The sequence below is a fragment of the Schistocerca americana genome, chromosome 4 (assembly GCF_021461395.2).
Source record: "Schistocerca americana isolate TAMUIC-IGC-003095 chromosome 4, iqSchAmer2.1, whole genome shotgun sequence".
NCBI lineage: Eukaryota > Metazoa > Arthropoda > Insecta > Orthoptera > Acrididae > Schistocerca > Schistocerca americana.
This window is the reverse complement of record NC_060122.1, coordinates 37,150,520-37,176,591: the sequence shown is the minus strand read 5'-3', so window position 1 is coordinate 37,176,591 and position 26,072 is coordinate 37,150,520. Positions and strand designations below refer to the sequence as shown.

The following is a 26,072-nucleotide window of genomic DNA, read 5'->3' as shown; positions in this document are numbered from 1 at the left end:
TAGGTCTAAAATTGTCAACATTATCAATGTCTCCCTTTTTATAAAGTGGCTTCACTACCGAGTACTTTAATCGGTCAGGAAACCGACCACTCCTAAAGGAAAAGTTCCAGATATGGCTGAGAACTGGGCTAACATACATAGAACAATACTTCAGTATTCTGCTAGATACCCCGTCATATCCATGAGAGTTCTTGGTCTTTAGTGATTTAATTATTAACTCAATCTCCCTCTTGTCAGTACCATGGAGGAGCATTTCAGGTAATAGTCTCGGAACACTTTTTTCTAAGAGCGCTATATGATTCCCTGTTGGGACTAGGTTTCTATTTAGTTCACATGCTATATTCAGAAAGTGATTATTAAATACTGTACATATATGCGACTTATCAGTAACACGGACATTCCCACTACGCACTGATTCTATATCCTTGACCTGTCTCTGCAGACCAGCAACTTCCTTTACGACTGACCATATGGTTTTAATTTTATCCTGAGACTTATCTATTCTATCTGCATACCACATACTTTTTGCCTTCCTAGTCAAGTAGATCCAGTATTTCTTGACCTAGTATTGCAGTACTTGACTTGGTACCACACCTAATTATTATCAAAGGTAAGATCATAAGAGATGTTGGGCAAAATTTTTAAATGTACTGAGGCTTTCCCAGTTGGGACGACGCAGCTTGTTATCTCGGATGGAGAGTCATCGACAGACATAGAAGTAACTTCATGTGCATCCCAGGGTAGTGTATTTGGACCCTGGCTGTTCATATTGTACATTAATGGCCTTGCAGACAAAATTAATAGTAATCTCAGACCATCTGCAGATGATAAAAATGGCTCTGAGTAATATGCGACTTAACTTCTGAGGTCATCAGTCGCTCTGCAGATGATACAGTTATCTATAACAATGTCTGAAAAAAAAAAAAAAGAACTGCACAAAAATTCCATCAGATCTTGGTGCAAAGGTTGGTAACTTGGTTTGAAAGTTCATAAACGTAAAATTTTCCACTTCACAAAATGAAAAGATGTCACAACTGGAATCGGTCAACTCCTACAAATACTTAGGTGTACAAATTTGTGGGGATATCGCAGGGAATGATCATATAAGGCTCAGTTGTCAGTAAAGCAGTTGGCAGACACTGGCTCAATGGTAAATACTAGGGAAATGCAATCAGTAAACAAAGAAGATTGCTTACAAACACTTTTGGAACACATCATAGAATACTGCTCCAGACGTGTGGGACTCGTACAAAAGAGGACTAACTGGGGTACAGAATGTATACAGAGAAGGGCCACATGAATGGTCACAGGTATGTTTGAGAGCTACTCCTCCATGGTTAATTTTAGTCCTACCGAAAGTACTTGCTAACACATATTCCTCATTATCCCTCCAGCAGGCGCATGTTTTTTTATTGCATGGACAGTTGTACGACACATTTTGTGTGCCACTTTCGCTGCTCACTTCTATAGTTATTTTCATATGCTCTCACACTAGTCTTGATATTAATTGGGTTATTGTTTTCAAAGGTAAATATAGTATCACTCAAAATGATATTAATAATATCAAAATAACAATTTTTTGTGTAATTAATACAAATAATTTATTGTGGGCATTTATTATGGGCACAGTGGAAAATACTAAGAAATAATGTTACATATCTAGCCAAATGTCTATATACTGTTGCTCACATAGTGGGAAAGAATGTTTCATTATTTAACATGGCTGTTAATTATTCTTTATTTAGAAAAGTTGATATACACTCCTGGAAATGGAAAAAAGAACACATTGACACCGGTGTGTCAGACCCACCATACTTGCTCCGGACACTGCGACAGGGCTGTACAAGCAATGATCACACGCACGGCACAGCGGACACACCAGGAACCGCGGTGTTGGCCGTCGAATGGCGCTAGCTGCGCAGCATTTGTGCACCGCTGCCGTCAGTGTCAGCCAGTTTGCCGTGGCATACCGAGCTCCATTGCAGTCTTTAACACTGGTAGAATGCCGCGACAGCGTGGACGTGAACCGTATGTGCAGTTGACGGACTTTGAGCGAGGGCGTATAGTGGGCATGCGGGAGGCCGGGTGGACGTACCGCCGAATTGCTCAACACGTGGGGCGTGAGGTCTCCACAGTACATCGATGTTGTCGCCAGTGGTCGGCGGAAGGTGCACGTGCCCGTCGACCTGCGACCGGACCGCAGCGACGCACGGATGCACGCCAAGACCGTAGGATCCTACGCAGTGCCGTAGGGGACCGCACCGCCACTTCCCAGCAAATTAGGGACACTGTTGCTCCTGGGGTATCGGCGAGGACCATTCGCAACCGTCTCCATGAAGCTGGGCTACGGTCCCGCACACCGTTAGGCCGTCTTCCGCTCACGCCCCAACATCGTGCAGCCCGCCTCCAGTGGTGTCGCGACAGGCGTGAATGGAGGGACGAATGGAGACGTGTCGTCTTCAGCGATGAGAGTCGCTTCTGCCTTGGTGCCAATGATGGTCGTATGCGTGTTTGGCGCCGTGCAGGTGAGCGCCACAATCAGGACTGCATACGACCGAGGCACACAGGGCCAACACCCGGCATCATGGTGTGGGGAGCGATCTCCTACACTGGCCGTACACCACTGGTGATCGTCGAGGGGACACTGAATAGTGCACGGTACATCCAAACCATCATCGAACCCATCGTTCTACCATTCCTAGACTGGCAAGGGAACTTGCTGTTCCAACAGGACAATGCACGTCCGCATGTATCCCGTGCCACCCAACGTGCTCTAGAAGGTGTAAGTCAACTACCCTGGCCAGCAAGATCTCCGGATCTGTCCCCCATTGAGCATGTTTGGGACTGGATGAAGCGTCGTCTCACGCGGTCTGCACGTCCAGCACGAACGCTGGTCCAACTGAGGCGCCAGGTGGAAATGGCATGGCAAGCCGTTCCACAGGACTACATCCAGCATCTCTACGATCGTCTCCATGGGAGAATAGCAGCCTGCATTGCTGCGAAAGGTGGATATACACTGTACTAGTGCCGACATTGTGCATGCTCTGTTGCCTATGTCTATGTGCCTGTGGTTCTGTCAGTGTGATCATGTGATGTATCTGACCCCAGGAATGTGTCAATAAAGTTTCCCCTTCCTGGGACAATGAATTCACGGTGTTCTTATTTCAATTTCCAGGAGTGTACATCTAAACACATAAATGACATAGTTCTAAAAAATCTACATTTTGCTGTCAGCATTGAAAATTAATATATTCATAGTGAATGCCTGAGGAAACTATATTCTAATAGCTTACAGAAAGGCCATGTTCACTACTTAGGAATTTAAGGGATGTCAAGATTCAAATCACTAGTCACCTGAGTGTACAGGTGTAACTTAACACGTTTCACTGGGGTAACTAACACTCGTACACTTCCTGTAAACAAAACTATTATAAGAAGCACACTTTATTGTTGTGTCAATATTCTTGGCCCTACAACAAATAACACAGTGTCCTCATTTCTTAGCCAAATGCTTCTCAACTTGCTCAGATGTTGTCCAGTACCTTTGAAGGAACGGCGATATGTCCTTGGGAAGGCACTGAATTTTGGCTCTTTCTGTTAGATGTGGTTTCATGAGGTCATAAGCCAGCTTCTTCAGAAATACTCCTCTTGCAACCTTTTGATTTTGTCCATTTGAGTAAAAAAAAGGATCTGGGTGTTGATACCAGCAATGTCCATTAGAGCGGAAAACATTACCAAAGACCATCTTCTCATTATATGAGCCACAGAATACATGCCACACATCTGGTCCACTGTATCAATGCCACACTTAATGGTATTGTAATCTAACACAATCTCTGGTTTTTCAGAATCTTCATCGATAGTACCTGAATGCATAGTCGACAACAACAAAACCACCTTGTTCTACTTTGGTACGTAAGAAACCAACATCAAATCATTTTTATATCTGAAGAGGGATGAACCAGGTACCCAATTTTTCTTAGGCAGCTACCCAAGGGAATTTCTTGTTTATTCCCAATACATGTAAGTCTTTTACCTAATAGTGACATAGGCATGGGGCAACTTTTATACCAACTGTCATTAGTTATATTCCTGTTGGATCACTCTATATGACTCTTATACCTTAATGCCATATTTGGCAGGTCTGTTGGGGATATATTGCACGAATCCACAACGACCATGAAAAGCTTGAAGTTTCTCATCAATGGTTACAAACTCACTGATGCTGTACATACTTTTGCATTGGTTACAAACTCATCCAGAATCGAACGTACTGTGGCCAACTTATCAGATCTTTTAACTTATCAGATCTTCTCCTCTCTTCTCTTTTGCTTTTATTGTCGAAATGAATACAACAAAGCAAGAATAGAAACTGCTTGTAGCTCATTACAGCTCTTCCATTTCTATTCCTGATCCATCGGTATTCCACAGTTCCATTATATTTGCGTGGTGAGCTTTCTTCACTCCAAAGACATTAGGAGTGCCAGTATTTCACTTCTCATCCTTTTTTTTTTTTCTCTCTCTCTGATAATCAGAAAATTCTGTTTTGAGCTGAATATATTTGTTTGTATATTTCACAACAGTATTGACCATTTCCATGTTAATTAGCTTGAGGAATCCAGAAATCTCAGCCGTTACATCCCTGGCAATAGCTTTGCACCCAGGAAAAACGTTTACAATATTTTTCCTTCTCACTTTGCTTGTGACAGAGCTAGTACTTTTCCTTTAATAGAACCTGGTTGACAATTATTGTCCTCATTTTCGTCCGACTCATACTCTCGTTCACTTTCAGTGTCATGGTCACTACAAGTAATTACCTCCACTTCCTCAGCAGTATCATAGTCCGATATAGTGTCTACATCTCTCACAAAATTTGGATCTTCATTCAAGAACCATTCGAGTTCCTCATTTGTTAAATGCTTTCCTTCCCTAAAATAAAAATTTATATCGAACACAGGCCACAGGAGCATTGTCAGTAAAATATGCACATTGTTCAAAGTGGTAAAAAAACACTTACACGACCAGTCGCGCGGTGCACCGAGTGCGCAGAAGTGACAGCGTTACACTAAATTCTCTGCTTAACAGACTCCTTAGCACTGACAATTACTGCACTGCACATAATAGTCTTCAGAACAATAATGAAGGAATATGTCAAGTTTCAAGGGTCTCCACTGTTGCCAACACACTGAATATGTCGATTATATAAATCTGGCACACACTGTGCATCATCGTGCCTGCTCGAGGGTTAAATGTACAGGTCAGATACAACTAGTGTGAGCTAGCTTTCGTTTGTCGAGAAGATATAACAGGGATTTTTGTTTAAGAAGATCTCTATTTAATTTAGATTGTTCCTGCACATTTAAGTGGAAAATTAAAAACCTATTGTCAGCAACTACCAGTAGAAAAGGCATGGAACTGTTAGGATCTTTCCATGTAGTACTCAAAGATGTGCCTGCCTGCTTTAACTCAGTGTTCTGATTTTCCCAAAATCTACTCACAGCCACTGACATTCTCATTTATTGTACATGACTCTTGTGTGTGTTACAGTTTCTGAACACACACACTGAGCTTCCTGTGTTTAATTGTTCTACAAGATCACCACTGCTCGTAACACAGGAATTATGTTTGCATGCTTGACTCTCCTAGAGCTTCTTTGTTCTTCCCCTTGAAAGGTATGTTGCCTATAACTTCTCCTCCTTTGTGTAGTTTCATATTATTTCTGGTCTGCCAAGGTGAAAATCATGAGCAGCAAGGAATTTTCTCCGTACCCAATTTATACTGACAGATGAAGAATTTTCAAAATGTGTGCCTATTTTCTGTACTTCCTTACTTGCAGTTCCATTTCTTTATTTTTAATAGATCATTCAGATATGTCATAGTGGTTTGGAACAGAAAACATGGTCACATTTGTCCTTATCAGTTCAAGAAGTCTTCTCTCAAGTGAAAAGAGTAAATCTTAGTTTTGTTCATTTCAGTACTGTTTGTTCCTGCAAGGAGGCTGGAGAAGTCATTACACTTTAATATTGAAATATTTTCACTACTTGCAGTTACCAAATTGAATTCTACACCTGGTATAATAGAGTGCCATACCACATATTTGATAAGAGTAACAACTAAAACTTCTTTGAATTCTTATACTGGGAATCAAAGAAGGTACACTTCATGGAGCCTATCTGAACCACATTTGTTTTGCTGATGAGCTGACATTGTTTGCCTCTAATGGAGCCAATATTAAACAACTCGAAGAACTTAATAACAATGTAAATTTGAAAGTAAGTTCAAAACTAAATTACTTTCCAATTAGAATTATGTAGACCATTACATTTAAAAGAAATATATATCATTGTTACATTATTTAAAAGAAAGATTTACATCTTAACCTTTTGGATGGCATTCCATGTGTGGAACGGGAACAGTCCCTAGTAAGTGAGACAGTGGGAAGCACCCTCTATTATGCACTTCATAGCAGTCTGCAGAGTATGTGTGTTTATGTAGATGAAAGATAGGAAACACCTAATGACTGCCGTGAAAGTGAAAGGAAACAGGAGTTGGAGTCTCGGTCCGGCACACAGTTTCGATCTGCCAGGATTCATATCAGCGCACACTCTGCTGCAGAGTGAAAAACTCATTCTGGTAATGTCAATCATAGTCAAACAACTGCTAAATTATAAGCTACATGCATATGAGGAATATATAATAAGATTAACTGCTACACTGATCTTGGAAATATGAACTGTGCCTGAAACTAAAAATGTGAAAGGGGAGCATAATAAGAAGTGAAGGCAGGGCACCTACATATTGCTCTCCTCCCAATGTCTGGAGCAGGGGGACAGGGATGGCCAGCTAATAAGCAACTATTCTAGTAACCAGATTCAAAAGCCTTCACTCAGTATACACTACTGGCCATTAAAATTGCTATACCACAAAGATGACGTGCTACAGATGCAAAATTTATCCGACAGAAAGAAGATGCTATTATATGCAAATGATTAGCTTTTCAGAGCATTCACACAAGATTGGCGCTGATGGCGACACCTACAATGTACTGACATGAGGAAAGTTTCCAACCAATTTCTCATACACAAACAGCAGTTGACCGGTGTTGCCTGATGGAAAGTTGTTGTGATGCCTCGTGTAAGGAGGAGAAATGCATACCATCACGTTTCCGACTTTGATAAAGGTCGGATTGTAGCCTATCGCAATTGCGGTTTACCATATCACAACATTGCTGCTCGTGTTGGTCGAGATCCAATGACTGTAAGCAGAATATGGAATCGGTGGGTTCAGGAGGGTAATACGGAATGCCGTGCTGGATCCCAACAGCCTCATTTCACTAGCAGTCGAGATGACAGGCATCTTATCTGCATGGCTGTAACGGATTGTGCAGCCACATCTCAATCCCTGAGTCAACATATGGGGACAGTAGCGAGACAACAACCATCTGCACAAACAGTTCAACGACATTTGCAGCAGCATGGACTATCAGCTCGGAGACCACGGCTGCGGTTACCCTTGACACTGCATCACAGACAGGAGCGCCTGCGATGGTGTACTCAATGATGAACCTGGGTGCACGAATGGCAATACGTCATTTTTTTGGGCGAATCCAGGTTCTATTTACAGCATCATGATGGTCCCATCCGTTTTTGGCGACATCGCGGTGAATGCACATTGGAAGCGTGAATTCATCATCGCCATACTGGCGTAATACCCGGCGTGATGATATGGGGTGCCATTGGTTACACGTCTCGGTCACCTCTTGTTCCCATTGATGGCAGTTTGAACAGTGGACATTACATTTCAGATGTGTTACAACCCGTGGCTCTACCCTCCATTTGATCCCTGCGAAACTCTACATTTCAGCAGGATAATGCACAACTTTATGTTGCAGGTCCTGTACGGGCCTTTCTGGATACAGAAAATCTTCGACTGCTGCCCTGGCCAGCACATTCTCTAGATCTCTCACCAATTGAAAACATCTGGTCAATGGTAGCCGAGCAACTGGCTCATCACAATATGCCAGTCACTACTCTTGATGAACTGTGGTATCGTGTTGAAGCTGCATGGGCAGCTGTATCTGTACACGCCATCCAAGCTCTGTTTGACTCTATGCCCAGGTGTATCAAGGCTGTTATTACAGCCAGAGGTGGTTGTTCTGGGTACTGATTCCTCAGGATCTATGCACCCAAACTGTGTGAAAATGTAATCACTTGCCAGCTCTAGTATAATATATTTGTCCAATGAACACCCGTTTATCATTTGCATTTCTTCTTGGTGTAGCAATTTTAATGGCCAGTAGTGTATCTAGTTTCTTACCTTGATATAGCAGTGCCAGATGTTTCTCCAAGCTCCACGATCCATACAATGAACACAGCTTCTTCAGGACATTGGCAAGTGCTGGGTCTACATCTCGTGACGAAGCAAAAGTCCAAAACTTTGAAAGAATAACATGCTGCAAAACAAAAATGTATGCATTATTAAGTATTACAGAAAAATATTGGGAATACACTGCTTCAGGAGAAATAGTAAATATATATATATATGCAGGATGTAGTGTAGACTAATTCAAATAAAACCTTCCATATAACACATGTCAAACTTCTATTGATTATTGAGATAAAGCTGCTTACATACATAAGTTTCCATTTCATGTGTTGTTACTCCAGTTGCTATGCGTTTAATTATCAATCGTAATTTTTGTTTTGAATTTCAAGTTATGAAGCTGTGCTCGAGTTTACATAATTAATTCAATTTTTTCAGGGGCCAATAGGTGGAGCTTATTTCCCCATCCAGTCCATGTTAATTTTACACCAAACGTTTGTACCATTTGTGAGAACATTACTGAACGTACAGCAATGCAATTTCTACTAGAAGTTAATTACCTACTGTAAATTGCACTGAACCTAACAAATTATTTTTCAGTTTTTTTTTCAATTTTTTTAAAAAATGAAGGGATTTAAAATTTCGCCTCATTTGAGAGTCTGTAGTTGAAGATGGCAGTTATCTAGGTAAGTACTAAATTTCACTGAATTATCTTGAATATATCTTTTAAAGAAAATGAGCTGAGTCTGAACACTCACAGACAACTAAAGACAGCCTGTTTTGTCTTCTTCTACCTCTTGCATGTCCTCTAGCTTTCATTTGCAACATCTAGCTGACTGTCTTGCTTTTCAGAATCTTGCACTCTACAGCTGTCACAATGGCAAAAAATGATTCCTAATTTTTGTAGTACCAAACACTTGGCAATATTTCCACAGCTGTACGTGAGAACAGTATCATGGACTACATTTTTAATGTCTGCATACCTATCAAACACAATTTCTGGTAAATAATTCCATATCAAGCTGTTGAAACACTCATTTGAATTTTGGATTCACCCATAACACTTCTTCAATAGCTCAGGCCAGGCTAAATCTTAAATATGGGCTTTATAACACTAGTCACAGCTGCTGGGAGACTATGCTTATGCAAATAAGATTCTCCTGTCATTTTTGCCCTGTTAATCTTGTACCATGATGTCTCACCTTTCAGGCAGGGACTGTAGAAGATTTACAAGAAAATATTGACCACACATCATTTTTCATAGCCTCATTGTCCTTATTCCTTCTCATTCCCTGTCCATATCTCTGGAGGTTGTAATATTTCATTCTTGGTCAAACGACCTTGCCCTGTCAGTAGTTTACCATCATAAATCTTTTGCTTTTCGGGTCGACTGTCAGTTTCCTAAGAGTGGTCCTCAAATGTTTTTGTACATGGCTGACACATTCCATTTTGGTAATTTCTACATCACCATAGAGATTGGAATTTACTACACTCCTTTTAGGCCTTGCTGTCTCCATCTCCACGGTACTGAGTGTAACAAATGCCTCTTGTCTCTTCTGATCTTTCAAATATTTTTTTTTACACCAAATACTTCCATCCTATCACTGTTATCCTCATTTCAATCTGTGTTCTTCCTTTCTGCCACCTGTTAATCTTTAGCAATTTGGCAATACTTGGTCATAATTTCTACATCAATCACCTTCCCTGTGTCTATGCTTGTTGCTGTAATAACACTGTTTAGGGAGAGATGTCCCCTTTTTCTTACAAGCTTCCATCTAAAGCAATGGCAAGGACCGTGCAACCTTCATTTTCTACAACAGCTTCCCTTACAGTATTCTTCATGCTTTCTCCAATAATGCTCGCAGATTGTGGAAGTTCTTTGTTGGAGCATGCAAATCAATGACAGTGCAGAAAACCTTTCCCGCAGCCTTACCTTTCCCAACTGAACATAGAGTGTACACAAGTCTTGTATTTGCTCCACAAGGCCCATTTGAGTCTGTTTCAATGAAATTATAAAGCAAACAACAGATAAACAATTATAACAAACAATTTGTAATACAATTGTGAGATCTTTTCAACCACTGTCACTTTCTTCACTCTTCACACATTCACGTACTCCACATTTCCACTCTTCAGACATTCAGATACTCCACATTTCTTGCACTTCACAAAATTAAAAACAATGTCAGATAAAATATTCACGTCTATAATAATATTTTTCCTTTCTTCATTGGTTCCTGTGACGATTCCATATTCATGAGGAAAAAAAGAGATAGTTTTTTGATGAAGCACTGTGAGCAGTATTGAGTGGAGCACTTTATCTTGGTGCTGCTGTGATATTTTCATGTGATATATGTATATGAGGAGAGGACATTCTGTGCTGATTGTCTTTAAACTTACTCTTTTTAAATACTCCTTTCAGTTTTGTGATCTTCAGTGAGATCTAAGTAAAACTGGATTCACAACAATGCAAATACACTTATCTGAGTAACAACAGAAACAAACTTCCAGCAATGAAACACATGTGAAACAGCTGAGGATCAAAATGGCACTGTTACATGTTAGCTACACATTTCACATAAAAAACTAAATGATAAGTGAGATGGAAAGGTAAATCTGGGAATGACACACAAACACAATAAAATAACATAAACATCCTAAAACCAATTTTTCATGAAAATCCTTTGGAGAGTACATGAATAAGATTCCAAAGATTCAAACTCCATAAGAAAAATCCATTTTTTAGCCACACGATGTATTGGTCCCCTTAACTTGACAGTTCTACCGCAATGTTTATGCATTGCATGTCATACGTATATGTGCCAATTTGCTATTTGGGAACAGGTTTTGTAGTGGAAACACAGGTGCATCTTGTGGAGAACACAGCAGATGATTTTCTAACCACAAAATATCATGTTCAAGAATGTTTTTTGTGTTTTCACTAATCTGCATGAAACTGGTGGGGTGTCCAGCAGCCACATTGCATCTCAACGCGCAAACATACTCAGTGTTGGCCATGGAGAAAGCATCATTCAGCTAGTGGAACACAGTCTTCAGACAAGCACACATCGAATTATGACACATATCAGTATTCCATGTACAAGAATACTGTGGACAGTACATCCGGTCAGCATCTGTCCTCACCATTTACAGTGGATTCAACAACTTCTAAAAGTAGATGAAGGTAGGCAATTAGAATTTGTCATTGACTACTTTCAAATCGCTGTGGAAGTCCTTTAATGCTGTTTGCTGATAAAGCCACTTTCATTTGTAATGGTATCAGCAACACTCTTAACTCATATCTGTTGTCTGATGGAAACCTAAATGCCTTTTTGGAGACTCATTTTCAGATCCGCTTCTCTGTAAATGTGAGGTGTGGCGTGACAGAATAACAGATGATTGGACCTGTCATGCTACCACATCGCCTTGCGGGGCTCTGTTAACTACACTCACTTGAAAATGAGCTTCCAGCCTTTTGCAAGTGGTTCCTTTGGTTACAAGGCTGGGCATTTTCTTCCAGTATGACAAGAGCACTGCACATTCTAGACATCAGCTGACATGTAATCTAAACCTAAAACTCCCTTGAAGATGCTTCAGTGGAAATGGTTGCATTACTCCTTTAGATTTTTTGATTTGGGTACAAATGAAAAGTGAATTCTGCAAATAAAGAGCAAACACTAGAAGTGAATTGACTGTTTGGATTATGAATAGTGCTGCCCTCATAAATGAACAAGAACATGACCTCAGAAGAACTACACATGGTGTTGTCATGAGAATTCAGAAGTGGTAGGATATCGAAAGAGGAATTTATGAAATTCAACTTTGAATTGTATCATTTGCACAAAATTTTTGAGCTTTCATTTGCACTTGTTGATGTAATACCTGTTGGCTCTGACTCGGGTTCTTCGGCTGAAATTTTTATAACAGTTCTCCTGACATTTTGCAAGCACAAGTGGCTGGCCTTGTGCACACTTCACCCTACAGTGTAGCTGGTGGACTCATCACTAGAGATTGCACATACCAGTCATGCTGACAATTGAGGGCTTTTCCATGGTCATTACAGTTGTTGTCCTCCCTTGGTACCTGCAACAATCATTTGCTGCAGCACAGGAATCTACACATAAACTCTGACTGCAAGCTTGACTCTGGTCCACTGCCAACACCTTTTGCAAGCCGGCCACTACTGCTATCATAATGTCAGGAAAATAGTTAAGCAAATGTCAGCCAAAGAACCTGAGACAGATGTCAACATGCAATACATTAATCATTTGCCTTTACTTAACATCTTTTGTCAGTAGTTGTTTGGGTCACTTTCTAACATTTGTATATCTGTAACCAATAAAAATGAGCACATGTCAACAGAATGTTTTATTTGAATCAGTCTACAGATCAGCTTCTAAAATATTTACTACTTCTCCAAAAACACCCTTTATACAGCAACAAGGAAATAAGATGAATAATGGCTACTGTTCACATTAATAAATGAAAAGTGGTAGCCTAATTAGCTTACCTACTAGGAAGTCTACTTCTCGAGCAAACTTTCATTGTTAATGTCAAAAATATCAGTAGTTTTTTCCCATATCTTTTACACCGTCTACACTCACAATAATTAATGCCAATTTCCCACACAAATGTTACAAGGATGGTGGGCAAGAGCCAAAGTAAACCCACAGATATTTTTCGCATGTGTTAACTGAAACACTACCTTAATTGCGGAAATATAATTTAACATACTTGTGATATTTAAAACCATGAAATACCTACTGAATCAAAAATCGGTAGCACCACAAAAAATTATAACTCAGAAAAATTTTGATGACGGAGAAAAAAAAGGACACCACGAAGGAGTTATACAAATTGCTCACAAACTGATGTACATACAGGTATTGACAGAAAACGCAAAATTGTAAATTTTGACAGCCCATGGATGAATGTGGAATGCTACAGCCCAATTTCACCATATAGCTGACAAAGATAGTAAACAGAGGACATGTCATTGGTTCAAATGGCTCTGAGCACTATGGGACTTAACATCTGAGGTCATCAGTCCCCTAGAACTTAGAACTACTTAAACCTAACTAACCTAAGGACATGACACACATCCATGCCCAAGGCAGGATTCGAACCTGCGACCGTAGCGGTCTCCCGGTTCCAGACTGAAGCGTCTAGAACCGCTCGGCCACAACGGCTGGCGGACATGTCATTACCAGGGCATAAAGTCTTTGCAAATTTAATTATTTGTACTAAGTTGGACAGGAACTATGCCTCACAGACAGATGTGTGAACAATATATGCAGATGTCAGCCTTTGAGAGAGCACATGTAGGTGAAGAAACTGCACGATATTTGAGTAGGAGCGATGGCACTATTCCACGATGTTAGCACAAATAGATGAACAATATGAGCCACGGCTAAAGTGGTCAAACTAGAGAGCTGACAGAACAAGAGGACCAAGAAATTGTCAGACACACACTCAGAGCACTGGATTCATCATTATCATCGATCTGAAGTGCAACTGATGCTTCAGTGACAACAAGGACCATTAATAGGCAGCTCAGAGAAAAGGGGTTGCGCTCATGGTGCCTCTTGCGCTGATTACGACTGACCTCCGTACACCAAGAAGCGCGTTTGCAGTAGTGTTCCACACATTCGGCCTGGAATCTCATTGACTGAAGTAGAGTTGTCTTCAGTGATGAGTCCTGCTTCAAAAGGAGCCCTAATGACCAGTGAAACAGTGCTGGAAACACCCCGGACAGTTGTGGTATACCAAACCCCTGTTGACCAGTGAAACAGTGTTGGAGACGTCCCAGACAGTGGTGGTATAACAAAGCTAACTGTCACGTGCCATACGGCCTGACAACAAGGAGTGATGGTCTGAGAGGCCATTTAATTTCATGGCAGGACCACTTTGGTCATCACCTGCAGCACAGCGGATTGTCAACAATATTCTACACCCCATTCTGTTGTCCTGCCATCCTGGGCTTACATTTCAGCAAGACATCTGCCTGCACACTGTTTGGAAGTATGAGTTAAGAAATGCTTTCAGTCACAAATTTTTGTGTTTTATTAAATACACAATTTATTTTGGACCCTGTGGGTATTTAATAAAACACAAAAATTTGTGTCTGAAGGCATTTTTTAATTTATACTTCCAGTGCATTGAATACAACCACGTTTGAAGCTGCAAAATATGGATAAAATTAAATTTTCTACTGTTCGTCTTTGTGCTTGCCAAACCCCACCTTGTCCAGCAAGGTCAGCAGATGTCTCCCCAACTAGAATGTTTGGGGCATTATGGGCAGGAACATCATACCAAATCAGGGTTTTGACAATCTATGTGCCAACTGGACAGAATTTGGCACAATATCCCTCAGTAGGACATCCGACACCTCTGTTGATCAAAGTCGAGCTGAACAACTGCTCGCATATGGGCTAGAAGTGGACCGACACATTTTTTTTTAGAGTTTTTGTGTGAATGAGAATGAACATTAGCATATAGATAAATAAGAAATAAATAAAAATTAAAAACAAAAATAAGCAAATGTTTGGCACAAAAAGAAATAGCAGTAAGGAGAAAAATGAATATCTATGCATGGGGCAATTACAGTAAACTGGAAAATAAAATAGATCATTTTCTAAAAGTATCAAACATTACACGTAAAAGGAAAGAATCCAGGAGTAGAAAGGAAATACATGGAAGGCTGTAAAGAAATTAGACAAACAAAGAAGATGTCTTACGTTAATATACCTCTTGACTCATTTCATATCCTTGAAAAGTTTCTTGATGGGAATGGATAGATTCATGTCCAGAGCCCTGGCCTTCTGTAGGCCACAAGTCATCTGGATAGTTCTCTTGAAAAGAGAACTGTGGGCCACAAGTCATGTGGATAGTTCTCTTGAAGAGAGGCAAGGGACTGACTTCAAATCCAAGCATAACACATAGTCTCAATCTGCTGGGAGGTTTCACAACAATACACACACTGTTCCAGAATGAAAGATCCACACTACGAGGTGCATTCAAGTTCTAAGGCCTCCGATTTTTTTTCTCCGGACTGGATAGAGATAGAAACATGCGCATTGTTTTAAAATGAGGCCGCGTTCATTGTCAATACATCCCAGAGATGGCAGCACCGTATGGCAGATGGAATTTTACCGCCAGCGGCGAGAATGAGAACTGTTTTAAATACTTAAAATGGCAACGTTTTCCTTACTTGAACAGCGTGCAATCATTCGTTTTCTGAATTTGCGTGGTGTGAAACCAATTGAAATTCATCGACAGTTGAAGGAGACATGTGGTGATGGAGTTACGGATGTGTCAAAAGTGCGTTCGTGGGTGCGACAGTTTAATGAAGGCAGAACATCGTGTGACAACAAACCGAAACAAGCTCGGGCTCGCACAAGTCGGTCTGAAGACATGATCGAGAAAGTGGAGAGAATTGTTTTGGGGGATCGCCGAATGACTGTTGAACAGATCGCCTCCAGAGTTGGCATTTCTGTGGGTTCTGTGCACACAATCCTGCATGACGACCTGAAAATGCAAAAAGTGTCATCCAGGTGGGTGCCACGAATGCTGACGGACGACCACACGGCTGCCCGTGTGGCATGTTGCCAAGCAATGTTGACGCGCAACGACAGCACGAATGGGACTTTCTTTTCGTCGGTCGTGACACTGGATGAGACATGGATGCCATTTTTCAATCCAGAAACAAAGCGCCAATCAGCTCAATGGAAGCACACAGATTCACCGCCACCAAAAAAATTTCGGGTAACTGCCAGTGCTGAAAAAATGATGGTGTCCATGTTCTGGGACAGCGAGGGCGTAATTCTTACCCATTGCGTTCCAAAGGACGCTACGGTAACAGGTGCATCCTACGAAAATGTTTTGAAGAACAAATTCCTTCCTGCACTGCAACAAAAACGTCCGGGAAGGGCTGCGCGTGTGCTGTTTCACCAAGATAATGCACCCGCACATCGAGCTAACGTTGCGCAACAGTTTCTTCGTGATAAAACCTTGATTCCTCATGCTCCCTACTCAGCTGACCTGACTCCTAGTGACTTTTGTCTTTTTCCAACAATGGAAGACACTCTCCGTGGCCGCACATTCACCAGCCGTGCTGCTATTGCCTCAGCGATTTTCCAGTGGTCAAAACAGACTCCTAAAGAAGCCTTCGCCGCTGCCATGGAATCATGGCGTCAGCGTTGTGAAAAATGTGTATGTCTGCAAGGCGATTACGTTGAGAAGTAACACCAGTTTCATCGATTTCGAGTGAGTAGTTGATTAGAAAAAAAATTGGAGGCCTTAGAACTTGAATGCACCTCGTATAAACAATCCTTAGGCTGTGGCTAAACAATTTTTCTACAGCTTACTTTCTCCAAGCAGCACTAGTCTAACAAAGTGTTCAGGAAGATTGGAAGCATCTGGAAAGTAGAAGACAGGTTGTGATGGAAGGAAGCAGTCAGGTAAGTTGCGAGGTGTGTTGCGTGGCTCAGTAAGGGTCAATGAAAAACATGATCCTGGATGCATTTACACAAGGCTGATGCTTAGGTTGGGTTGGGTCCGCAGCAATAAAATCTTTTTTTATATGAATAGGAAATCTAGCAAACAGTTACAATTATGATTTACTATAATTCCCCATTTGGATCTCCGGGTGGGGCTACTCAAGAGGATGTCGTTATCAGGAGAAAGAAAACTGGCGTTCTACAGATCGGAGCGTGAAATGTCACTTCCCTTAATCGGGCAGGTAGATTAGAAAATTTAAAAAGGGAAATGGATAGGTTAAAGTTAGATATAGTGGGAATTAGTGAAGTTCGGTGGCAGGAGAAACAAGACTTTTGGTCAGGTGAATACATGGTTATAAATACAAAATCAAATAGGAGTATAACAGAAGTAGGTTTAATAATGAATAAAAAACTACTACAAACAGCATAGTGAACACATTATTGTGGCCAAGATAGACATGAAGCCCATGTCTACTACAGTAATACAAGTTTATATGCCAACTAGCTCTGCAGATGATGAAGAAATTGAAGAAATGTATGATGAGATCAAAGAAATTATTCAGATAGTGAAGGGAGCCGAAAATTTAATAGTCATGGGTGACTGGAATTCGTCAGTAGGAAAAGGGAGAGAAGGAAACGTAGTAGGTGAATATGGATTGGGGATTGGGGGGGAAGAAATGAAAGAGGAAACCGCCTGGTAGAATTTTGCACAAAGCACAACTTAATCATAGCTAACACTTGGTTCAAGAATCATAAGAGAAGGTTGTATACCTGGAAGAATCCTGGAGATACTGACGGGTTTCAGATAGATTATATAATGGTAAGACAGAGATTTAGGAACCAAGTTTTAAATTGTAAGACATTTCCAGGGGCAGATGTGGACTCGGACCACAAGCTATTGGTTATGAACTGTAGATTAAAAATGAAGAAACTGCAAAAAGGTGGGTATTTAAGGAGATGAGACCTGGATAAACTGACTAAACCAAAGGTTGTACAGAGTTTCAGGGAGAGCATAAGAGAACAATTGACAAGAATAGGGGAAAGAAATACAGTAGAAGAAGAATGGGTAGCTCTGAGCGATGAAGTAGTAAAGGCAGCAAAGCATCAAATAGGTAAAAAGACTAGGGCTAGTAGAAATCCTTGGGTAACAGAAGAAATATTGAATTTAATTGATGAAAGGAGAAAATATAAAAATGCTGTAAATGAAGCAGGCAAAAAGAAATACAAACGTCACAAAAATGAGATCGACAGGAAGTGCAAAATGGCTAAGCAGGGATGGCTAGAGGACAAATGTAAAGATGTAGAGGCTTATCTCACTAGGGGTAAGATAGATACTGCCTACAGGAAAATTAAAGAGACCTTTGGAGAAAAGAGAGCCACTTGCATGAATATCAAGAGCTCAGATGGAAACCCAGTTTTAAGCAAAGAAGGGAAAGCAGAAAGGTGGAAGTAGTATATAGAGGGTCTATACAAGGGCGATGTACTTGAGGACAATATTATGGAAATGGAAGAGGATGTAGATGAAGATGAAATGGGAGATACGATACTGCGTGATGAGTTTGACAGAGCACTGAAAGACCCGAGTCGAAAGAAGGCCCTGGGAGTAGACAACATTCCATTAGAACTATTGACGGCCTCGGGAGAGCCAGTCCTGACAAAACTTTACCATATGGTGAGCAAGATGTATGAGACAGGCAAAATACCCTCAGACTTCAAGAAGAATATAATAATTTCAATCCCAAAGAAAGCAGGTGTTGACAGATGTGAAAATTACCGAACTATCAGTTTAATATGTCACAGCTGCAAAACACTAACGTGAATTCTTTACAGACGAATGGAAAAACTGGTAGAAGCCGAAATTGGGGAAGATCAGTTTGGATTCCGTACATCTTAGAAGAAACGTGAAGGAAAGGCAAACCTACGATTCTAGCATTTGTAGACTTTTAGAAAGCTTTTGACAATGTTGACTGGAATACTGTCTTTCACATTCTAAAGGTGGCAGGTGTAAAATACAGGGAGCGAAAGGCTAGTTACAATTTGTACAGAAAGCAGATGGCAGTTATAAGAGTCGAGGGACATGAAAGGGAAGCAGTGGTTGGGAAGGGAGTGAGACAGGGTTTCAGCCTCTCCCCAATGTTATTCAATCTGTATATTGAGCAAGCAGTAAAGGAAACAAAAGGAAAATTTGGAGTAGTTATTAAAATCCATGGAGAAGAAATTAAAACTTTGAGGTTTGCCGATGACATTGTAATTCTGTCAGAGACAACAAAGGACTTTGAAGAGCAGCTGAACAGAATGGACAGTGTCTTGAAAGGAGGATATAAGATGAACATCAACTAAAGCAAAACGAGGATAATGGAATGTAGTCGAATTAAGTTGGGTGATGTTGAGGGAATTAGATTAGGAAATGACACACTTAAAGTAGTAAAGGAGTTTTGCTATTTGGGGAGCAAAATAACTGATGATGGTCGAAGTAGAGAGGATATAAAATGTAGACTGGCAATGGCAAGAAAAGCGTTTCTGAAGAAGACAAATTTGTTAACATCGAGTATGGATTTAAGTGTCAGGAAGTCGTGTCTGAAAGTATTTGTATGGAGTGTAGCCATGTATGGAAGTGAAACATGGACGATAAATAGTTTGGACAAGAAGAGAATAGAAGCTTTCGAAATGTGTTGCTACAGATGAATGCTGAAGATTAGATGGGTAGATCACATAACTAATGAGGAGGTATTGAATAGAATTGGGGAGAAGAGGAGTTTGTGGCACAACTTGACAAGAAGAAAGGACCGGTTAGTAGGACATGTTCTGAGGCACCAAGGGATCACAAATTTAGCATTGGAGGGCAGCGTGGAGGGTAAAAATCGTAGAGGGAGACCAAGAGATGAATACACTAAACAGATTCAGACGGATGTAGGTTGCAGTAGGTAGTGGGAGATGAAGCAGCTTGCACAGGATAGAGTAGCATGGAGAGCTGCATCAAACCAGTCTCAGGACTGAAGACCACAACAACAACAACAACAACATTATTATTATTGTTATTATTATTTATTCACAAACCTATATTTCCATGATCAGTGTTTTTCAATGAAAGGAAAACTTATGTCAGTAATGAGGTAAAAAATAAATGTTCATTTGCTTATTCTGCAATATACAGAAAACACTGTTGATAAAGAAAAAGAAAAAAAAAGGAGCGTATGCGCATGCGCATGCGCATGCACATGCACACACACACACACACACACACACACACACACACACACACACACACACACACACACACACAGTCTGTCCCAAAGGTTTCAAGACTGAGTTAAAAAAATTAGAGAGAAGTTAAGATGGAGGTTTTAATGCTTCAGGTGTTCTACAAAGTCTCCTCTGCTGTCCCCCCCCCCCCCCCCCCCATTCCAATACAATGTGAAGAATACTCATATAACCATGTTGAACTGTCAAAAAAGTCCTTCTTTGGGAAGGCTGTTCCACTCACCCATCACCTTTGCACCTCCTCCTTCAGTCTTGGTGGACCACATTTTGTTAGGGGGTCAAGGTTTAAGGGATAAATCTGTGATGACAACAACATTGACACATGACAGCCACATGTCCACTGCTTAATGCAGCCTGCTCACAACTGACTCTTCAAACTTTACACATTTGCTACGTCAAGTTGCCACTGTAGTAACTGTGCTGATGACGCTTGTACGCCAGAACTAAAATCGTCCTTGGGTGGGCAGGTTATGTATATTTTTATCTCTCATTATTGATGTAAGAATTTTTTCTATCATTATACAGCTTTGATGATGGAAACATAAATTTTCCAAAACCAATTTGGGAATAAAATTCAAAGAAAAATTGTAGTTGTCTATCAATCTTCTAACCCTTCAACATCAATCTGGGTTTGACTGGAATTCTGGAATATAGCTTTAAACTGTCAGAAGTTTGATAATTTGTATCGCATGTAACGTAAGTTTTTGGAAATTAAGTCCTAGTCTATATTATGGATGTAACGAAAGTCTACTTTGTATTAATATGTAATATATTTTCATTTTTAAACACAGTGGTGTAAAGTTTATGGGCCAATCATCTCATGACAATTTTTTTGTTATAGATTTTAGTATTAACCTATCTAGACATTATCTAACATTACATGCTGATATCTACTTAGTGAATTACAGTTAATGTCAGCATCTGAGTAAATAAGATATTATTTCTCTGGAATGCACAACATGAGATTAAGAGAGATATGAAATATCATTTGACCTATGCCTGGTGTTGTTGAGCTTAGACCATTGACCCTTGCTTCATCAACAAGTATCACATTTATCTGAGATGCCCTTGGCAGATAATTTGTGTGTTTTCAAAGATGAGAGCCGTAAGTGCTGATGCTTCAAGAATTGAGTATTTGATATTTTTACATCCAGAGTTTAGTTTTATTCCTCTGGTAGTATCTTGAAGAAGAGTGCATCAAACCTAACTGAAATACTTACACATTAATGCGACTGATCAGTTCAGGCAGGCTCTTTCCCTAATGTATTGAAATAACTAAAGTCATTCCAGTACATAAAAAAGATGAGAAAGGATAATGTAAATAACTACAGGTTCACAGCAATTTCCTCCTGCATTTCAAAAATATTAGAAATAATTTTGGTTAACAAACTTATGAAATTTGTAAATAAAAATAATAGTCTATGCAATGAACAACATGAATTCAGAAATAAGAAGTCAATGAAAACTGCTATCTATGAGCGCATCAATTCCGTATAAGCCTGATGGACAAGAAACAGGAATCAATAGGAGTTTTTATTGACCTGCCAAAGGTTTTGGCATGGTGACAAGTTGAAAAATACGGTATTAGAGGTCTGTCCGACAACTGGATCACTTCCTACCTGAACAATCCTAAGAGTCAGTGTGCATCAAACACACAAATATCGACCTAAAAATTGTATCTGAACCCTTACCAGACTTTAAAAAAAAAAAAAAAAAAATATTAAATATGGTGTACCTCAAGGATCAGTAATGGGACCCCTTCTGTTCCTTCTGTATATAAATGACCTCAACTTAAACGTGGATGCACATTAAACAATTATATTTGTAGATGACATCACAATTCTACTACAAAGAGAAACTAAAGAACATTTAATCAATAAACATTGTCACAAAACAACTTAGCAGCTAGGTACAGAAGAATCAAGTTGTCATAAGTAGTAAAAAATCAATTGCACTAAAATTCCACAATGCTCCAAACAAGGACATGTTTATCCTGTTGGTCTCTATTAATGAAGAACTTGTTATTAACAGAACTGAAAACAAATTCCTATGACTTTGGCTGCAGAGCAATGTTAAATGGAATAAGGATACTGAATATCTTCATGCACAACTGAGCAAGACATGTTACCATCTTTGATCACTAAAATCATGCTATACTGAGAAAACAACAATGAATGCATACCATGCCTACTTCCATTCTCACTTTAAATATAGAGTCACTTTCTGGAAAAACTCTAAAACATCTCATGGCACTTCCAAACTACAAGAAAGGCCCATTAGAATCATATTTGGATGCAGATTTTGAGACTCTAGCAAACCTCTGTTTAAGATATCTGATATTATTCCAATGGAATTTGTATACATCACAAAAATTCTCGTACACATTAAAACAAATGTGATAGATACAGACTGCAGAAAAAATGTGATGATTATTTTACCAGAAAAGAACAAAAATTTACATATAATCCAAATCAACACATCTTTGTGCCAAATATGTACTTTCCACAGGGGAGCTAAACTTTATAACAAACTTCCCGAAGCTATCACTGAGGTCAAAACCTTCGGAAAGTCTCTAAAGTCATATTTACAGCAAGACCACTTTTACTCCATTGAAGAATATTTAAATTTGTGAAGTGTGCTACATGAATACTTAATGTATAAAGTGTTCTATCCTAACCTTAAATAAGTATGCCTATAAATCACTTTCAGAAGTGTAATTATAACTTGACTTGTCCAATGTCGAATGCAAAAGATGCTTTTGTAGACAACAGGACCAATAAATACAATACAGTACAACACAATACAATACAATACAATGCAATACAGCCTATCAAAGTGGCAAATCTGATGTATCCAGCATTTCCAGATTTCCCACGCTACATGTCCAGCAACATTACACTGTGAACAGTTTACCCTGTTGGCAATGTGTGCTTTCCATACATTGTGTATCATTGTAAAAAAGACCCCTGAATAAACGAGCTATCACAACAGAATATACTGTTACTGTTGGGTAAACCTGAAACAATAAAATGTGGATTTCCCATCCATAAAATAAAAACAGGTAGATAATGTCTAAATAGATCTGTTTGCCTCGAGGCATTTCAGTGACCTTCTAGAAATTGGAATATGATCATGTAATAGAACTAATGCCAAGGCAAGGCTATTGCCTTTAATGTCAAGTAAAACTAAGAGATGGTCAGCAAGCTGTTATTCAAAACTAGTTCTATTACACCATCATATTCCAATTCCTAGAGGGTCACTGAAATGCTATACAAGGGCGACGCACTTGAGGACAATATTATGGAAATGGAAGAGGATGTAGATGAAGATGAAATGGGAGATACGATACAGCGTGAAGAGTTTGACAGAGCACTGAAAGACCTGAGTCGAAACAAGGCCCCGGGAATAGACAACATTCCATTAGAACTACTGACGGCCTTGGGAGAGCCAGTCCTGACCAAACTCTGCCATCTGGTGAGCAAGATGTATGAGACAGGCGAAATACCCTCAGACTTCAAGAAGAATATAATAATTTCAATCCCAAACAAAGCAGGTGTTGACAGATGTGAAAATTACCAAACAATCAGTTTAATAAGCCACAACTGTAAAATACTAATGCGAATACTTTACAGACGAATGGAAAAACTAGTAGAAGCCAACCTTGGGGAAGATCAGTTTGAATTCTGTAGAAATATTGGAACACATGAGGCAATACTGACCTTACGACTTATCTTAGAAGAAAGATTAAGGAAAGGCAAACCTACGTTTCTACCATTTGTAGACTTAGAGACAGCTTTTGACAATGTTGACTGGAACACTCTCTTTCAAATTCTAAAGGTGGCAGGGGTAAAATACAGGGAGCAAAAGGCTAGTTACAATTTGTACAGAAAGCAGATGGCAGTTATAAGAGTTGAGGGACATGAAAGGGAAGCAGCGGTTGGGAAGGGAGTGAGACAGGGTTGTAGCCTCTCCCCAATGTTATTCAATCTGTATATTGAGCAAGCAGTAAAGGAAACAAAAGGAAAATTTGGAGTAGGTATTAAAATCCAAGGAGAAGAAATTAAAACTTTGAGGTTCGCTGATGACATTGTAATTCTGTCAGAGACAACAAAGGACTTGGAAGAGCAGTTTAATGGAATGGACAGTGTCTTGAAAGGAGGATATAAGATGAACATCAACTAAAGCAAAACGAGGATAATGGAATGTAGTCGAATTAAGTCGGGTGATGTTGAGGGAATTAAATTAGGAAATGACACACTTAAAGTAGTAAAGGAGTTTTGCTATTTGGGGAACAAAATAACGGATGATGGTCGAAGTAGAGAGGATATAAAATGTAGACTGGCAATGGCAAGAAAAGCGTTTCTGAAGAAGACAAATTTGTTAACATCGAGTATAGATTTAAGTGTCAGGAAGTTGTGTCTGAAAGTACTTGTATGGAGTGTAGCCATGTACGGAAGTGAAACATGGACGATAAATGGTTTGGACAAGAAGAGAATAAAAGATTTTGAAATGTGTTGCTACAGGTGAATGCTGAAGATTAGATGGGTAGATCACATAACTAATGAGGAGGTACTGAATAGAATTGGGGAGAAGAGGAGTTTGTGGCATAACTTGACAAGAAGAAAGGACCGGTTGGTAGGACATGTTCTGAGGCAGCGTGGAGGGTAAAAATCATAGAGGGAGACCAAGAGATGAATACACTAAACAGATTCAGAAGGATGTAAGTTGCAGTAGGTAGAGGGAGATGAAGCAGCTTGCACAGGATAGAGTAGCATGGAGAGCTGCATCAAACCAGTCTCAGGACTGAAGACCACCACAACAACAACAACAACAACAACACTGAAATGCCTCAAAGCAAACAGATCTATTTAGACATTATCTGCCTGTTTTTATTTTATCAACGGGAAATCCACATTTTATTGTTTCAGGTTTACCCAACAGCAACAGTATATTGTGTTGTGATAGCTCGTTTATTCAGGGATCATTTTTACAATGATACACAATGTATGGAAAGCACACATTGCCAACAGGGTAAACTGTTCACGGTGTAATGTTGATGGACTGATGTAGTATGGTAAATCTGGACATGCTGGATACATCAAATTTTCCAGTGTGACCATATAACCTGCTAGCACGATTAGCCAACAAAATATGAAGTGAATGAATTCATATTGTTACAATACAGGGTGGCACATAAAGACTCTGGACAATGATTTAAACAAAAGACTGAATTTATATACATAATTCGGAAGCATATCCAAGTAGTTATCTCCTGTCATTATTCCTTCAAAAAAATGTGGTCCAAGTACACCAAATGATGATACTGCCCCACGAACACTCACACCAGGTTGATTTAGAGGCTGTTCTAACAAAAGATTTTGGTTGTCAGTATACCAGCAAGTGCAGATATGTCTGTTAACTTGTCCACCTAACTTAAAATTGGCCTCATCAGACCACCCAATTTTACTCAATAGGATAGGATCAAGTTCCTGGTGGTCAAACATAAATTCACAAAATTGAAGATGTCAATCTGGATCATCTTCAAGTAACCAATGTCATAAGTGTGGAATGTAAACTTTAAACTTCTGTTTGTGTAACACTCTTTGCACTGGCCTTCATGATAAATCCAGCTCAGTTCCTAATCGTCTAGTTGATTTTCATGAACTTTTGGTCACAGCTAAATATACCTGCAATTCCTTTTCCTCAGTTGTGACTGTTGCTGGGTGGCCAGATCTTGGTGCTTCCATAACAAATCCATGTTCTCCAAATCTATCTTGTATGTCATACACTGTTTATCTAGATGGTAGTTTTGATTTATAGTGTCATTCCCGTTCATTGACAATTGCAGCAGCATCACTTTTATAAAATGTATTTAACGTGAAAATCCTTACTTTTTCCATCAACATTGTGACAATTCAGGAAACTACAGATGTAAATGTTTCACATCAACAGTTCACTAGTTTGATTATTGTATTTGTTTTGTTTGTCACT

The 26,072-nt window shown here is 39.7% G+C and overlaps 1 protein-coding gene across 6 annotated transcripts in view; it reads right to left on the bottom strand.

Annotated features, from left to right (window-relative positions):
- LOC124612379 (peroxisomal acyl-coenzyme A oxidase 3-like) overlaps positions 1-26,072 on the bottom strand; it is a 143,056-nt gene that overhangs the window by 29,082 nt on the left and 87,902 nt on the right. For all 6 annotated transcript variants that reach the window (XM_047140550.1, XM_047140553.1, XM_047140552.1 and 3 more), the window contains exon 12: positions 8,317-8,452. In XM_047140550.1, the coding sequence (XP_046996506.1) occupies positions 8,317-8,452 (136 nt within the window). The remainder of the gene's footprint in view (positions 1-8,316; positions 8,453-26,072) is intronic.